This window comes from Vanacampus margaritifer, chromosome 8, assembly GCF_051991255.1.
Source record: "Vanacampus margaritifer isolate UIUO_Vmar chromosome 8, RoL_Vmar_1.0, whole genome shotgun sequence".
Classification (NCBI taxonomy): Eukaryota; Metazoa; Chordata; class Actinopteri; order Syngnathiformes; family Syngnathidae; genus Vanacampus; species Vanacampus margaritifer.
Window position 1 is genome coordinate 10,188,483 of NC_135439.1, and position 18,388 is coordinate 10,206,870.

Below are 18,388 nucleotides of genomic sequence, written 5' to 3' on the forward strand. Positions count from 1 at the left end.
TGACTCTCAAACTGCGATGAGAATCCGCGTATTTTAAGCCTTGCTGTATGATACTATCTGTCAGTTGTGGCGGTCGTGGCTCAGAATGTAGAGACGGTCGTTCAAAAACCAGAAGGTCGGCTGTTCGATCCCTGCTCTCCCCCAAGTCACGTGTTGTCGTGTCCTTGGGCAAGGCATTTCACACACAAATCCTCCTGTGCTACTCACACTGGTTTATGGAAGGTGCGAATGTTTGGTGGTGGTTGGAGGGACTGTGTATGAATGTATCCATTGTAAAGCATCTTTGAGTGTCAAGAAAAGCATTATATGAATCTAATAGTTATATTCTATTATGTAATATCTTCTTGGACAGCACAGTCCCAATATGCTGTCCCAATACTTTGACTTCCTTCCGCATTCCAATATAAATGTGACTGGTTGTCTCTGTGCCCTGTGATTAGCTGACGGCAAGCTTTTTAAGGTGAATGGATGGAGAATGTGTTCTATTGTCTAAAGTTTCCTTCTCCAACAGTTACAGTTCGGTGACGGTGAGCATTCAGAGAGTTCAAGTAGTCCGCTCAGGAGTATGTCATCATTTTTTGGCAATGCAGGACGGGGAAAAAGTGAGCCAGAGTTTGTACTTGACATGAAGGCTGATGCTGCTCCCCCAGGTGGCTCTTTGCCTTCTTGAGGCCTGAGCCAGGGAGCAGAGGACTGCAGTAATGATTCCTGCAACAGCTCGGACATCTCTATCCTCTGCCTTTTAATGTGGAAGGAAAAAAAAAATCTCCACCGCTCCTGTCATGGCCTGCTCATTTCCCACTAAAGCAATGTTTCATGTAACACAAAAGCATAGAAATGGCTGGCGGGGATATGGCGCCGCTCATGATAATGGCCATTTGCATCATCAAGAAGTAGAAAAATGTCTTATTTTGAGATGACATCTATTACAAGGGGGGGGGGGGAGAAAGGCAGCGGTTGAAAAGATGAGTCCAGTTTGAGACCAAATGCGCAGACGAGCGACGTACGCTCTCATAATTGTGCAGACACATTCTTAAGAAGAGTTAATCTTATCAAAGCAATTACTGCAGTCTAACAAAAGAACATTTCGAGCGGGAAGGATGGCCACTTCATAATCACACATTGATTTTACACAGTTATGTCAAGGTTTAATTAGCAGTATAAACATCTTGTTCACAAATTCAATTTCTTCTATAGGTGTGCGCCAACTGCAGTCTTGCCACTTTTAACATAAAAAATCTTAAGAGAAAAGATGGAATTCATAAAGAATGTACTTTGACAGGTTGCAGATTAATGATGACTTTCATATCTCATAATTTGGACCTCATATAGTTGCTAGAATGCCTTCGAGGCAAGGGCAGACTTCAACCAAGAGCAATCCTAATTAGGATTTGCACTCAATTACTTTGTAGATACCCAAATTCTGTATGTGACTTGTTTAAAGATTCATGCACAATGAAGAAAAGTTTCCAAAAAGTTAATATGAATGAAAATAATCAGCTTTATGCAGATCTGAATTAAACATTTACTACACTTTTCCTTCGCCCATGACCCATCCTTGCACAAAGTTTTAGAGAAATAAATTATTGCATAATCCCGTTAATGGACAAATAATAAAATAAATGCCCTTTGCAAACGTAATTAAAGAAAATGTACGCAGATAATATAATCCGATAAAATACTTGATTAAAACATTTTGAAGTGTAACATCATGGCACTGTATTAGGAACGTGTAAGTTCTTCTTAGCAGTAATGAGTACTCGGCAGCCACAAGTCTTATTATTATTATTATTATTATTATTATTATTATTATTATTATTATTATTATTATTATTATTATTATTATTAGCGTCATGCCTATAAATTAGCAAGACAATGTAGTTATTGTATTTGTCCTAAAAAATGCTTTTGGGCTTGTACAACATATGCTATAAAGTCTTCTTCTTATTATTATTATTATTATCATTATGCCTATAAATTAGCAAGACAATGTAGTTATTGTATGTGTCCTAAAAAATGCTTTTGGGCTTGTACAACATATGCTATAAAGTCTTATTATTATTATTATTATTATTATTATTATTATTATTATTATTATTATCATCATGCCTATAAATTAGCAAGACAATGTAGTTATTATATGTGTCCTAAAAAAATGCTTTTGGGCTTGTACAACATATGCTATAAACTCTTCTTCTTATTATTATTATTATTATCATTATGCCTATAAATTAGCAAGACAATGTAGTTATTGTATGTGTCCTAAAAAATGCTTTTGGGCTAGTACAACATATGCTATAAAGTCTTATTATTATTATTATTATTATTATTATTATTATTATTATTATTATTATTATTATTATTATTATTATTATTATTATGCCTATAAATTAGCAAGACAATGTAGTTATTATATGTGTCCTAAAAAAATGCTTTTGGGCTTGTACAACATATGCTATAAAGTCTTCTTATTATTATTATTATTATTATTATTATCATCATGCCTATAAATTAGCAAGACAATGTAGTTATTGTATGTGTCCTAAAAAATGCTTTTGGGCTTGTACAACATATGCTATATATAGTACATTTCAAGCAGCATGTTGCCATGACATCATAACAGGAAGGTTTTTTCTCATTGTTTTCTCTATACGACATACTACTAAGGACATGAGATTATGTTTTGTATACAGTAACAATTTCTAGAGGAAGATTGACAGGAGAGTGCGGATTATTTATTCAGTCGGGACGGACACACTAACTAACCTTAAGCTCCTTTTTAAGCTTCATGGATTTGCTCAATCATGAAACAGTGTTTTATTCTCGTCAGCAAGTCAAGGTTGGGCAGGAGAAAAAACATCGCAGCCGACGTCTAACATTCGGGATCACGTGGGCTCTGCTGGGACATAAAGGTTTAATTAACACGTGCGCCACGGAAATAGAAATCAACTGGTGCAGGGCGAACGTCAGAATGTGAGATGCAGCTTTCAAGCCGGCACACAGATGCACTTGCACATTGTGTGAGGGATGAAAAGAGAAACACCAAATCCTAAATTGTCCTGCAAAAGCTCCTCGGGGCGACATTTTCATTTCGATTGCTGTTTTTCTACTAACAAGAGTGTCCCGGTGTGTTCAATTCATCAGCTACTGCTGCTTTATCATCTGAATAATGAAAGCAAAAGCGTGTCGATCCCTGGCAGGAGTTGGAAGCTAAATATTTAGGAAAATGTTTTTACACGATAAGTACTAGCATCCCTATATTGTTCCTCAACATATGATGAGCTATGCCTGCTTTTAGGCTTGCGCTCTTCCTCAACCACGTCCATATCCGAAGCACAGATGAACGATCTGTGTCACGAGTGATGCTAAATCATTCGAAACCCACTTTTGACCTTGACTGGAAAGCCTCTTATTTTGTCAAAGGATGTCCTTTTTGCGGGCAGAACTCAATTTAAAGCTCTTACCTAATAATGCAAATCATTCTACATGAGCTCCCTTTCACTGACGCTCCCTCTCATGTGACTCTTCCGGGCGCACGATGACTCACATTATCAGCCTCATCTACATGTTTAAATGTAATCTTGTTAACTTTCTTCTCTTAAGGAAGAGTCGTGAATGTGCCTAAACCAGAAAGAATGTTGTTTAAAACAGCTTGCGAGAATATTGTACGTTTTTATGCAAATGTGATTGCAGTTGAACCTCTTAGTCAGTTAAATGAGTCTGTTATAGGGCATAATGAAACTATTTTCCTAAAAATGTATATAACATTCTTAGCGGCCACACAAGTCTACAAATCAGTTATTATAACCACTACATAACTGTGTGTAGCATTAAGAAAAAAGTTCAACTATGCAAAGACTTTATTCATGCCTACATAATTAATTTTCTAACACCTGACTCAATTGAGCATCATCTCTGGTTTGCATAGCACTCAAATACTCCAAGTCATGGTTCACCAACCGTTTTTTACCGACAGTGATTTAACAAGGTCGGAAACAGATAAATATCAACAGGCAACACTTTATTTCTTTAAATCTCTGCAAGCGGTTACATTTTCACAGTTGCAACATTCCTAGGAAATCACAATGTTCCATCAAAATTATTAAACTATTTTTACAACCTCATATGTTCCCTGGTGGGACTGCCTAGCACCATTTTAGTGACCCCCACTTTGGATACTAACATTGGACTAGCCAGTGAATCTGTGGCAAGAGCTAGCAGCTAACGTTAGCATTGGTACCGAACTACCTGTACTTAGTTACGCCACCATCAGAATTCTTGGACAGCTGCTATGGTGTAGTAACCTGGCAATAGCCAGATTGGTAATTATGATTCACTCAAGAGAGTTCTCCACAATATCAATCTGGGACCGCGCCACGGTGATTTGCTTGGAGAAAGCGGGACATTCTGTACAATACTTAGAGCTGATTGGACGATGCAGCATCTTGTTCACGTTTGTTTTAACCAATCACGGCAACGGATGAAAAAGTCTTCTTCGGTCTCGTCTTGAAAAGAAATGTTAGATTAGTTTGTTACCCACGGTTTTGGCGGACTCTGCACTTCCTGGTTTCTTTTTTTTTTTTCTTCTTCTTTTCTTTTTTCTGGATAGCTCAGTATTGTTCATTCGATTCGCTTCCTGGTTTCGTCGCCGCTGCTTATCCCGCCCCCAAACACAATGTTGCTCTGTGATTGGTCCAAACCACCAGTGGTGGAAATCAACAGGCTCGTTACAAGCTGTATTCTCCGGAGTTTGTGAACTCACAAATACCGCAAGAATTCAGCTTAGTGGTGTAGCCAACAGTCTTTTCTTTGCAATACATTTAAACAAAAAAAAAAAGGCACAAAAAGACAAAGGGGGATTTGGGCAAACAAAAAAATAATGGTGCAATGTTGATCCTTGATGCTTGCTAAACTGAGCTCTTGTGAGGTACGCTGCAGGCGAGCAAAAGTTGCAGAAGTCTTGCGTGATATGCTAAAGTCTGACTTGACATAACGCATAATGACGGTTCAATCTCTTTATATTTAAATGAGAAAATAGAACGTTCTTGTAGTAAAGTGTTGCATAGGAAATGAATTTCTTTTTTAGAGTTTATCGAAATGGAGTGTTTTGAATTGCGCTCACGTCGCCGTGTTTACATCGATCGACAAATAAACCCGTTATAAACATAACGGAGTGCTTAGCTTTGCCGTATATAATTTATGTTTTTAAAGAGATCAGAAATGTTGAAATTCTTGGAGCTTTTACATTCATTGATCTTTTTTTTTTTTTTTACTGCTTATCTGCCTTGGGGTCACAAGTAGGCCTGTCACAGTAACAAATTGTTTGGAATTATGCATTTGTAGATGCTCTTTTTTATATCACATAACAGATTCTGGCTCTGTTCACAAAAATTGCACAAACCAATTAAAACTTAACACATCCAACCACACATCTGTAGTTGCGGAGTAAATGATGTCTAATCTCCTTCGGAATGTTTCTTTTGCCTGGTTGTACAAAATTGGAATGGCTGTTTAGGAACTATATTGCTTATCAAAAGTCTGAAACATTTCTTGAAATGCTGCTTTCTCTTTTGCTAAAAAGTGGAAAAAGCTGGCCAAGAGTGAAACCCAGAACCTCTCAACTGTGAGGCAGAAAAGGATTATTGCACCTTCACGCAATTATCTTTGTTTCTGCAGCAGTTAAACTCACACAATCATTCATAATCGAATTGAATTATACATTGCCTCTTTCTGTTTTGCCGTTTTATCTCCCCCGTCTCACTTAGTTCCAATGTTTTACTATATTAGCTGTCTTTCATCCATTAGCTGAAATGCCACGCTTAGCTTGATTAATATATCACATCACATAAACCGGATAAATGTATCAGCCAAGATGAATCCATTATGTCGGCGGGTGAATTTTCCCTTTGACGCATTTATTAAAAGGAAACACTTCTGCAGGATATTTCATGGAAGTGCCTCGTCTCTATCGGATGTGTCAAAAGATAAACCATAAGGCTCAGTTTGTTTTCCTCATTATATTTTGAACCAATGCTCGAAAAAGATAACCATTAGCCACATATTAGGTCCACTTTTGCAATCGAATGTGATTCTAAAACAAAAGGCGATTTCAAATAAATTGGCCTTTACGACGACAATGAAGCCACTGTCAGGGAACGGTGCGTGGCGTTGTTATCGGGTTACATAAGGGTAAAGGTGTACCTAATGTTGTGGCTGAGGAGTTTTGAGTGGTTAACAATACTAAATGGATTGCCAACAAGGTGTGAATAGATGAAAATACGCAAAGACAAGTAATGAGTTCTTTCTCTCTCTCGCTCTCTCTTTTTTTTTCCCAAAATGAGAGCTGATCACTCATACCTTTTAATGACAGCAAGCAAATGACAAATGTTGACAGACATTAAAGCACTTCCAAAGTCTTTTTTTTTTTCCCCCCTCCGCACTCAGCACCGCGGAGGCAACCTTCATCCAAGTAGCACTGATGTGAATTCACTCTACTTCACATTCACATCACAGAGACTCCCTCGCTGAGAGAGGCTGGATGCTTTTAGAAAGTGCTGAGCCAAGAGGCGCTCTATTAGGAGATGATTGGGTCAGGCTAACTTACGGGAATAACAAATCATACGAGGGAGAGGAATGAAAATTCTAAATTTATTTGTGATCTATTCATACTGTGTGATCTATGACTATCAAGGGCATATGAGTCCGAGGCCATCACATCAGTTTGGACCAAACCAATAAAAACACAGAGTAGAGTATTACACTTTGTGTGTTTAATTAAGCAACCGCACAACTTTTCCTTTCACTAGCTTAATACTAACACACAATGCAAAACGCTACAGACCGGCTAGCGAATAATATCGACTTTTTCTTTTTCTTGCTCCACTATCGGCTTTTTCCTATTTATTAAATAATTTTATATTTTTCTACATTTGTTATGCTGTTAGTATAATGTTGACGTACTCTCTAATTGGCAAGTTTAAATTAAAAGCAATATTTAAAAATAAAAAAATCATGTTCAGAACTGAAATCTGATGATAGCAAAACATACTGTATATTGTGATTTTTAAATTTTTTTTGCTGTATTGCCCAGCCCTACTTAAAGGCATTCTTTATCCTCTGTGAAAAACAACAAATATTACAGCAGCTTACTGAGTCACTTATAGAAAATATTAAACGTTTTCTCCTTTGTCCGCATACGCTGTATTATACTGCCCCTAGTGGCCAAGTCGCACACACCAGAAAGAGCTGCTATTGATTAATCATGAAGCGCAAACTTTTAAATCCTCAATATTGTTCTGTCCGGTATTTAAGAGTGCCATTGAAAAAAAGAAAAAAACAGATTACAAAAAAATGTGATTTGTGGTGGGTGAGGCTTGAATGGATTGATGGCGTTTACATTCATTTTAATGGGGAAATATGATTTGCGATCTACCTCAGGGCCCCACTGTATGTTTGAGTGCTCGAAATAGGATGAAAGACAGTCTAGGTGGCTGCGATATTTTTCCACCTACAAAGACAAGGGCACAAGTATAGGCTTATTCGTATGCAAGGTGAAAAGCGACTGTGAAGTGGGCAATGTGTGAACTCTTGACTCATCACCATCATTGACATCTTATTTAAAGTCAATTTCATAGTGTCTTGTTTGCATAAAAAAATTATTTCTGTTGTTGTCCTTTACAATTACGATAAAAGTACCTGATTTAATGTTCTTTGCTTACCAAATAAAACTTTTTGTGCACATCTGGAATTTCCCTTTGCAATATTGTGATAATACAGATTATTTGAATCACTTTAATAGTAATATGACATTTTATGTACTACTACTTCTTTCATCGGACGTCCAACTTGTCCGATTAGGACTTTCCAACAAGACAAAGCACAGAGAAGTCGGGTGACGTGAAAGTGATTGAGCCCCTATATAGGGGGCAAGAAACAATCAGTCAACAGGGGATGTGGTCTCTGACACCGCATATGAGCCTGTCATCTCCTCCGGTATACAGTACTTTAACATCCATTCACACGTCACATCAACAGCAACAATTTATTACATTTTCTTGAAATCTACTTGAGTGGTGGCCAGTTTACGTGGGTATTAACGTGGTGTGGGAAACACATGTTAAATGTGACCTCCACCACCTGGAAAGTGTAGACACTAGGGGTGTTAGAAAAAATCGATTCGGCAATATATCGCGATATTACAGCGCACAATTCTCGAATCGATTCCATATGCGGCCGAATCGATGTTTAAACATATATTTATTAAGGAAATATTCAACAAAACGTCTTACTTAGGTTTAGGGTTTACACATTAAGCATGGAAGAATGTTATATTAATGGAACAGTAAAGCCATAATATTTTTATTTCAATGCTGTTTAAACAAGAAACAGATTGTTTGTTAAATACAGTGGCTCACAGTTATAAGCCTGAAGTTTCAGATGAATAAATATATTTTCATAAAAATCTTACTGTGTACATGTACAAGTTTACTGATTAGTATTTTGTAAATTTGAGTTTAAAAAACGCAATAATCAACTTATAAATCCATATCGGGATGAATTGCATCGAATTGAATCGTGACCTATGAATCGTGATACGAATCGAATCGCCAGGTACTTGGCAATTCACACCCCTAGTATTTTCTAAATTTGAGTAAAAAAAAGAAAATCGCAATAATCAATTTATAGATTTGCACTGGGATTTATTGGTATTGAATCGAATCGTGACCTATGAATCGTGATACGAATCGAATCGCCAGGTACTTGGCAATTCACACCCGTTGTAGACACCCATAACCAGTGCAAAATGGTTGAGGCTTGACGCATGACAGACCCCACCGGGGGGTTTTGATATACGGCAAAACAAAACAAACCTTTAATACTACATTGTAAAGTTGAATTTTTTTGACTGGCACTGTTGGACAGATATTGATTTAAAAACTACGTTACAGTATAAAATCTGGGTTATGACAAGCTACATAAGAAAAGCAAACAATGGGAACGGCCAAAACAAAAATAAGGGTTAGTTGTCGGCACCGATACCAATACCTGGTGGATAGAAAACTGCTGACAGCACAAAATCGCCTCATCCTTAAGATTTAACATTTACAACTAATGCCTGCAAAACAAAATTCAAGAATACCACGGCTATCCGTGCATACAATATTGAGATATTAGAGATGGAGATGTAAGCAGTAGCCTGGCTCATCACTTGACCCTCACTCACTCATAAATATTGTTCAATTGTAAACTATATTTGATGCCTTGCTCAGCAGTCCCCCAAAAAAAGATTTCTTCTCTTGTTCTCGATTGATTTGATTCTGACTTTAAGCTTGCGTTACCAAATTCAATATGAACATTTGAATAGCAGCAGTGCCACACGTTAGCTAACAAGACGACGCCACTCAGTTAGCGCGAGGGAACGTATTTCCGTCGCCCTTCAAAAGGCCATTTCCCCCCTTTTCGTGTCGCCCTTTCACAAGGTTACGGCGGCATGTTGAAGACGCAGCAGTGGGGCTGACGTACTTTGAAGGCCGGCCTGTTTCTCTGTGATAGTCCATCACTGACTGCTGCCTTGTGTGCCAAAACCTCTAATAACAGATTACCATGGAGCCGCTCCATATGTTTTGCTTTGGCTTTGAGTCGTTTCATTACAAAACGAATTGCTTCATCATATTTCTGTGACTAATCCATAATAGCCTTAATGTAATAGGCTGCATGGACGGCGCTGGTGAGGAATGTGCATTTAAGAATATAGCTACTTTAAGACAAATACTCAATTGCGTTGAAATGACAGCTTAACAATGACATGAAACATAATTGACTTACATTTGAATACCCTGCATTGTTAAGGGTCTCCGTGCAATTACTGTATTCTCCTTTCACATTTGTGACATTTTCAGAAACTTTGCTTACATAGCTTAGTTCATTTATTTTTGCACGAGAGCTATTATTTTCTTCAAAATAATATGAACTGTGGACCAAACGCAATCGTGCAGCCCGGCTGTCGACAGACTTTCTGGTCTGGTTGCATTGCACATTGGATTGTTGGTTCAGGTATTCGCTCACCCGCAGCCCCTAAGAATTGTGGCTGCCTGAGCTGCCAGATATAAAAGTGCATTACTAAGCATGCATTAGACTGTCGGTAACCTCTGCCAAATGGGACTCCAAACAACAAAAAAAAGAAATGGAAACACTGTGGTTTCGCCTCCCACGTGCACTTGTGCATGAGTCAGCAGAAAATGTCGACCAGTCGAAAGGAAGACTGCGGGTTAAATACAAACAAGAGCCACAAGTGCAATTTCTGTAATGTTGTTTACAGTGCATTAGAGGAGAGGTGAATGCATTTCCTGCAGATTTCTACATTCTCATTCAGTAGATTAGAGGAAATGTTGCATATTAGCATGTTTTATTTGTCAGAGCAAGATAAATACACTCGTCTCATCTGCGGTGCCTTTTAATAGAATACAGTCAGGACGTCCTGACCTAAAATTAGCTTCAGTCGAGCATCACAGGCACGGCAGCAACCTGAAATCCCCGTGAGCGATACCTACAAATATACATACAAATATATCTTCAAAGATGTGTAGAAATATTTGGCAGTGAAATGAATGTTGAGGAACTCGCCATCTGAGGGTAAGGAAGCCCACCGAGGCTACCTCAAGAGGTCCGAGCCGAAAGTCACCTTGGGAGGCCAAATTGATGAAGAGGAGAGTTTCATTCATTGCATTCCTCACCTGTGAGGCAACAAGTCTCAAGCCAAATGCTTTCTTTTGCTCTCGCACACCGAATGTGCTTTCTGGGCTGCACAATTGATCTCACTTGGGAGCTTTGTGCACGTGCACTCGTGTCTTAAGCTCTGCACCACCATGTGTCCTCCCTTTGCACTATGTGGAGCGCTACTTCATCATGCTCCCACTCATCCTTTGTGGCTTTTTTTTTTTTTTTTTTTGCACCAAAAACAAACTGGAGGTGTGCTGTATTCCCAGCTGCTACCCGGTAGGCCCACCCCCCTCCCTCGTAACCCCCCCACCCCACATCCGTACTGTATCTTATGTAGGTCATCAATGACAACATCTGCGATGTGAAAGAGGAGGCGTCTCAGCAGCATGTGCTTATTAACGATGCCCTTGCACCGAGGAGGAAAAGAAAAAAAAAAGGAAGAGGAGCGGGTGGGGGGTGCGGGGGGGGCTTGCTTACCTTCTGTTGTCGCCTCGCCATGTCCGTGGGCTGCTTGGCGTTGAACGGATAGGCGACGCATCGCATGACGAACACATAGAGCTGCAGCTTCTTCTTGCGCTCCTCTTCCTCCCGCTGCAGCTTCTCCAGGTCGTCCTTCTCTTCGCTAGCGGCCGACGGGCTGGGGCTGGTCGGCCGGGCGCTGCTGCGGCCGCTGCTCGGCGCCAGTCCGCCGGAACTCTCGCTGGTCCTGCTCGGGGAGATGCGAGATCCGGCCTGCGGGGCCATCACTTCCTTGCTCTCCTCCTCCACTATCCCGTCAGACTCCTCCTCGCTGGACGACGGATCCAACATCTTGCTCTTGAGGCGATGACCTTCCTACTAAGGAGCCTGACCTTCCAAATTAGGTCCCCCCTCCTGCCTCACCTCGAGTGCGGCCGCAGTGTGGATGAGAGTCGGGGTCGGGTCGGTGGAGAGGCCCAGGTTGCACTCGGTGGCTTGGGAAGAAGTGAGCAGTGCGAGCGGTGCTGAGAGATGATTGCCGCTGCACACTGAGCATCCTCCGCTTGCGCCGAACCCGCGTCGATGCTTACGTGTTTTCTCTCTTTTATTGGCCAGTCCCTGCTGCGGATGCGAGGGGGAGGGAGGGGAGGGGCACAAACGAGGGGGATGGAGGGCAGTGAGTGTTGGAAAAAAAAAAAAAAAGAAAGCAGGCGATGTGCCTCCACGCGTTCCGCTCCGCGCATGCGCAGTGCAAAGCTGTCCCTGGTCCTGAACGGAGAGTGGAGAAGGATGCTCGTCTAGGCTTCCTGGAGGCAGCGGCGGTACACCTAAAATGGCTGCCGTGCAGGAAATGCTTTGACGGTGAGGCCAGCAATAGAGCAGTCAGAGCAGTGCACCGCGTGTATGGCAGCAGGAAATGCAGAGACCTGTTCAGAGGGCACAAAGCTCGGAAGGGGCAGACTGTTTGCGCTAATTGGCTGTCACCCCCTGACAGAAATGATCCTAACTGCACATTTCATTACACATGTTACCAGTTCCTGCGGTGACTAAGTACAATCTAAAACAATGTTTACCGACCTTTATTTTGACAAGGCATCCATTTAGCAAAATTAAAATCTATTAGCACATCACCAAACAAAAGTTTCACAATGTCAATCCCCAAAAATGTTTGATGCGCACCCACTAGTGGCATTCTGATTAATATTGCGTTTGTGGAATTAAGCAAAATCCACCTGTTTTTGTCAATCTCCACTTGCTGTCAACTAAAATGACAACACAGGTTCTCAAGGCTCAGGCAACGACCAATCACGGCTCATCTGTTTTCTTTAGCTAATCAGATGTTTACATCTCCCGAGATTGTGCAGGTGTAGCCAGTATCTAATGTCAGTGAGGGAGTTATTAGTGGTGTGCCCAAAAATCGATTCTCATAAGAATCACAATTTTCATTTAGTACAATACAGAATCGATTTTATTTAAATTATTTTATACTGTCTTGCCATTGTTTGTGTGTGCCTTTATTGGGAGCGCTGTTCTTGTTGTACATGATTTGGCCACTTAAGGGCAGTGTGGTTCCACGCATTCACTTTTAAGTTGGAGCCACATTAGAGATTAAAAGGAAAAAGTCACAATCTTTGTTATTCCAATAAAAGTGTTTGTTTTTTTGCAGCGTAGGAAGAGCATATGGCGGTGAGTAATGCTTCTCTGTATACATTCCTGAAGCGTTTTGTATGAATAGCCGTTCTTTTGAGTGATAAAAGTGCCGCGAGTAGCGCGCTAATTAGCATTAGCGAGTCAGACTGGAGTAGATCATGACAATTCTTTGCACAACTATAAATTGAAGCACAAATCATTGTCAATAAAATCATATTGAATCAAAAATCGTTCTGAATCGAATCGCAGACCCAAAAATCGAATCAAATCGTGAGACCCACCCTTAGGAGTTATACAGGATGTTAATTTAAAATCCATATACAAATTTAAAGTTAAACTCTAGCCTGTGGCTTTCCTGGGGGGAGATTAAATTGTCTCCCTGTGCTTGTTTGGATTTTCTCCAGGTACTCTCCAAAAGCATGAATATTAGGTTAATTGTCGATTGAATTGTCCTTGGGTGTGAACGTGAGCGTACAGTAAATGTTGTATGCCTGGTGATTGATTAACGACTAGTCCAGGGCAGGGTTAATAGTTTTTGCTATAATTTGTTTACGGTAGTTTTATTGAACATAAAATTTATTTTCAGTTTATTCTTTTTGTTTTTAAAAGCATTCTTGTTTTTATTTTAGACGTTAACAGTTTTTTTTGTTTTGTTTTATTTTAGTTTGTATTATTTCAGGGCCAACTTTCGCCAAAAGGATTGGCTCCATTTCAACCTCTATGTGAAAATAGATGGATATAAAATGTATCACCATTCAGTACCAGAGACAAACTCTTTGCATGTTTTACATACTTGGCCAATAAACATGATTCTGATTCTTAAAAGTGTCCCACAATTCAAAGTCTAATATTTTAAAATTTTCCTGTAATACACACAGATTTAGACATAAGGGCTTGCGTGCTGATATCACATTGCGAATCCTGAAACACTGTGAATCAGCTGAAGATGAGCTAACACAGGGTGATCTTATTTCAATAGAACCAAAGACAGGATGAGGCGGGAGTGCGGCAAACCCATCGTACCTTCGCTGCCTCGCTTCCTGACACGACCTGTGGCCCGGATGATATAATTAAAAGTGACAACGTGTCAGCCTGTGTGAGTTAAGATGACAGAAGTGCACAAGTGGTCTCCCTATGGTGTAGCGCACATGAATGGGGACCATTTTAGTGGAAGCTCCTAAGTTAGTGCCACAAAAGTGGTCCCATTTGGGGTTCAAGGTACATTTTCTGGAATATGCCTCATTAATCAAACAAAGCTTGGATCCAAACCATCGTCATGCTTGACGTCACACGGACATTAGCAAATCTTCAGCTCATTGAGCATCTGGAAGATTACCGCCAGGTGTGCTTTGATTTTCCTTTTTTTATATTTGCAGTGGTACCTCGGAGTTTGAACCTAATTCGTTCCTGCGAAGTGTTCAAAGTCCGAATTGTTCAACTTCCGAAACATTTTTCCCCATAGGAAATAATATAAATGCAATTAATCTGTCCCAAGCTCCAAAAACGGAAAATTATTTACATTTTTATTTATATATTTTTTACATTTACACCCTGTACAGTATTTAAACAATAAAAAATACCTTACTTTTGTTGTTGTGGTGTGATGGCATTAGCGGATGATAAATGCTATGTTAATGCTTGCTTTAATTCAGTACTGTACTCAACTACCGCAACGTGAGCATTCGCTCGGCTTCGCTCGGCTTCGCTCGGCTTCGCTCGGCTTCGCTCGGCTTCGCTCGGCTTCGCTCGGCTACCCGTTTTCAAGGTACGTTCGGCTTAGCTTGGGTGTTCGAACTCCTAAAATGAGTTCAAACTCCGAGGCATTTTTTTACTCCGATTTTTGGTTGAAGTCCGATTCGTACGAGTTCCGTGAGGTTCAAACTCCGAGGTTCCACTGTGTATAGTTTAGGTAACAGTATCACTTTGCAAATGTTCAGTCTGCTCTCCGTTAATGTCAAATATCTTCAAAGGGTGAATACATTTGTGTCATTTGAGATTTATTTTATTGTATAATACAGTAGTTAATATCAATGGAAAACATTGCTTGTAGAGTTAAAGAAACTGTTCCGTGATTTTTATTTATTTTTTTTTTTAAAAGGCTAAACAGTTATATTTCAATGAAGTGTCTGTTTTGTGGCGTCCGGAAGCAGTGTTAGCCCATGGGCTAGCCACCAGCTAGCATAATAAACAGTTAACATTCCCCGAAGTGTCTAAAGTTCCAGACAACTGAGAAGTTGAAAATGAGTTTAAAGGGGCAGTTTAAGCCATCTAGTGGTGAACTAATAATTCATTCATTAAAAAAACACTATTAATTTCAATAATACGCAAAAAAAAAAATCACATCAACATATTTTTATATATAATCATAGGTCTAGTAATTGCTAATTATTTTACATGCAGTAGGTCTTGCCTTGCCGTGCCTTATGGGAAGTTGACATGTTTTGCGGCCATCTTTCTGCCATGGAGACCCGAAGGAGAAGAACTTCGCAAACGTTCCATAGTTAGCCTTTGGTGATAGTTGCAGCTCGTGTGGAACCCAATAGATCAACCGTCGCTTCCGTTCCACAGGTCGGGCCTCACAGTCTCCCTCCGCTTTGCTCTTTGCTAGTTTTCCCACTAGCCGCTCCAGCTAGTTCTTGCTAGCCACTCTTGCTCGCCGCTCACGCTAACTCCTGCTCGCCAGGTTGCTCACGTGCTCACTCCAAATAATAATTTAACGCCATATCTCAACTACTCAGCACTTATCTTCAATCGTTATTTAGAAACAAATCACAAGGAAGCGATTTTACAGGGTCTTTAAAAGGCTGATAAATTTGGGACGTTCCATCTTTTATTGATAAATTGCCGTAATCATCACCATATAAATCCAAAGCAAAGTGACTAAAACAATCCATTTAACCATTCCGATTTGTGATTAAGTTTTAAGTCAAGGCAGCACTTAAGAGTCTGCTGACATTAAATACACTAACTGACAATACAAAACTTTACATCCTTTTGTACAATGATGGTAACATTAGTGTTGATGATGATGATCTCAGACCGTTGTGTGTTTTCAAGCCCAGGGTGGCAACCACACACACACACACACATAACTGAAGCGCAAACTCAGCATGCACTGAGGACCGACGCACTCCTCCATTGAAACTCAAGTGAAGGTGACAGCTGGACTGGCTAACTGCTGCTCCACATGTTCTTGGCGCATTTGACCAGTGGATTCCCTGGAGGTAACCACACTTTCAACACACACTTCCGCTGCTCTTAATTGAGTTGCCTGTCTGTGCTAACAGGCTCTCTTAGTTGATTTTCTATTTTTCTCCGTGGTCTTTAGCTTTATAAGTTGTCTTTTTTTTTTGTTGCACTAATCCCCTTTGGTCTTGTGCACACTATCGAAGTCCCACGGGGACATCTGGCATTCTCCAAACCTTTTAAACATGAATAATTAACCGATGTTTTTAGTCCAGCGCCTATACGTCAAGCAGAGTGTGTATATGCATTAAATGTTGATGTTCTTTAGGGTAGAACAGCAGCACAAATTTTCCCGAGATGAACATTTAGACCGTTATCACACTCAAAAAGTCCCGCTTAAAAAAAATTATGCCGAGGTCCATTTATTAGCTATTTTTGATTGTTTCCAAGCAGTGAGTGCTCTTCAACTTTAAAAATCTGAGGATTATTTAATTAATCCAGAGAGATGCTGGTTCAGTCAGATACAGCACATCTGTAAAATAAATGTTCATGTATTTAAAAAAAAAAAAAAAAACCTCTGTGGCAGCAAAGATTAAGTCTGATAACAAATTGGCTGCTTCTTGATACTTTCGCTAATATTAATGGGCCGAGACCATATCAAAGATTTGAACTTTCCCTCACCCCTACGCTATAGATCAATTATTAATAACTGTCACAGAGACTTGCCTGGCTTTAGCATTCACTTGAGTTCCTCCATGACTGTCTCTCTGACAGATTTTATCCTGAAAGAGATAAATGAACAACTATAGGGAGTTCATCAAAGCAGCAAGCGACAGAATTGGCGGATAATGTCAACACGCGGTGGAATTTTGCGTTGATGTGCTGGCGTCCTTGGAGCGTTGACACAGAGGCGGTATACGTGTGTGACAAGGCAGACGCTGCGGCGGGGCTGAAATATCGCACAATAACTGTGTTTTAATATATTCATGACTTGCCTCTGGTCTGACATTGAGCATTTTTTTTAATTGATTGAGAGTAGGGGAGCGAGAACCATGAAATGTTTTGTCTTTAGAGTCAAGCGAGAGTGTGTGCGCATCATTGTTGATTCACAGCTGCTAAAATGTTGTTTGAATTTGTGTAGAAAGTGGGAATAATGTTCGAGATATTCTGGATACACAATGTGGCAATCTGTCAGGTATGATCGCTGCGTCCTTTTCCACACTCGATATGTGAATACGCCACATTTGAAGGGAATGACAGGAGCCGCTTTGATTGATGGTGAATGGATCTGTGTTCACACCCACAATGAAGCAAACCGCCCTTTTTTTTTTTTTTAAATACGCTGCCGTGCGTGTGTCTGCGATATTACAAACACGCCTCGGTGCAGGTTTACGCCATGCCAAGAAATAGAGTCCACAAATCTAAACTAACTGCACACACACACACACACACACACACACACACACACACACACACATACACTTTAATGCTAACGTAAAGCTATAAACTCACTCACCATAAAAATCAACATTAAAAAAAAAAAATTCCCACACTTGCATACACAAAAGGTTTCATTAAAACATTATAACATGCTCTCCCTCACACACACACACTAGCATAGAATACCCATACACACTTTATTATTTACCCAAGGCTACAAACACATTAGCCATAAATTTCAAAAATGAAAAAAAAACACACAAACTATCACACTAGCTACGTGCTCACATTCAGTATAAAATGATGTGTTCACACACCAACAGATAATGTAAAAAGACACTGGACATAACACAACACGCATATAATAAACTAGACAATAGAGTAAGAAATAGAAAAGAAAAAGTACCATAACAATAGATTTTGTTCTTTTCTGCCATATTTTGCGTTATTAAATCATTATTAATATTTATTTTATTTACTGTCCTTTTTTTTGAGAGAGAGAGCTCAGTATTGTTCATTCGGTAATTTTACCGATTTGACATGTCATCATCAATGCTCTCTCTTTTTTTTGTTTTTATTTATTTTTTATTATTATTTTGTGTGTGTACTCATTAGTTCACCTAAAACCTATTAAAAATCCCATAACGTTCACCTAAACCGAATACTTCAGAATCCAGCTAGAGTCGTGAGGTTGTCAGGAGACCCGAGGAAGGATCAAAGAAAAGAAAGGAGAGTGAAATCCAGCACCGACCAGACATTACCTACTACCCACCGGGTTACCAACCAGAGTCTTTCACCAACCCCAGAAACATCTAAATTCCAACATAACAACAGTTATTTGCTGTACTTATTTACATACCTACTTATTAGATTCATTAATTTATTTTTTGCTATCAATTAATTAGTTTGATAGGTCATTAAATAAAAAACAGCA

General features: G+C 39.7%; 1 protein-coding gene across 16 annotated transcripts in view; it reads right to left on the bottom strand.

The window, feature by feature from the left end:
• The window catches only part of cadpsb (Ca2+-dependent activator protein for secretion b), a 76,509-nt gene extending 64,651 nt beyond the window's left edge, over positions 1–11,858 (bottom strand). For 5 of the 16 annotated variants that reach the window (XM_077572274.1, XM_077572265.1, XM_077572271.1 and 2 more), the window contains exon 1: positions 11,197–11,852. In XM_077572274.1, coding sequence (XP_077428400.1) covers positions 11,197–11,529 — 333 coding nt within the window. In that variant the 5' untranslated portion in view covers positions 11,530–11,852. Of the gene's footprint in view, positions 1–11,196 lie in introns of all 16 variants that reach the window. The other 11 variants (XM_077572277.1, XM_077572278.1, XM_077572275.1 and 8 more) reach the window with 6 other exon arrangements.
• Between the last annotated feature and the right edge of the window lie 6,530 nt (positions 11,859–18,388).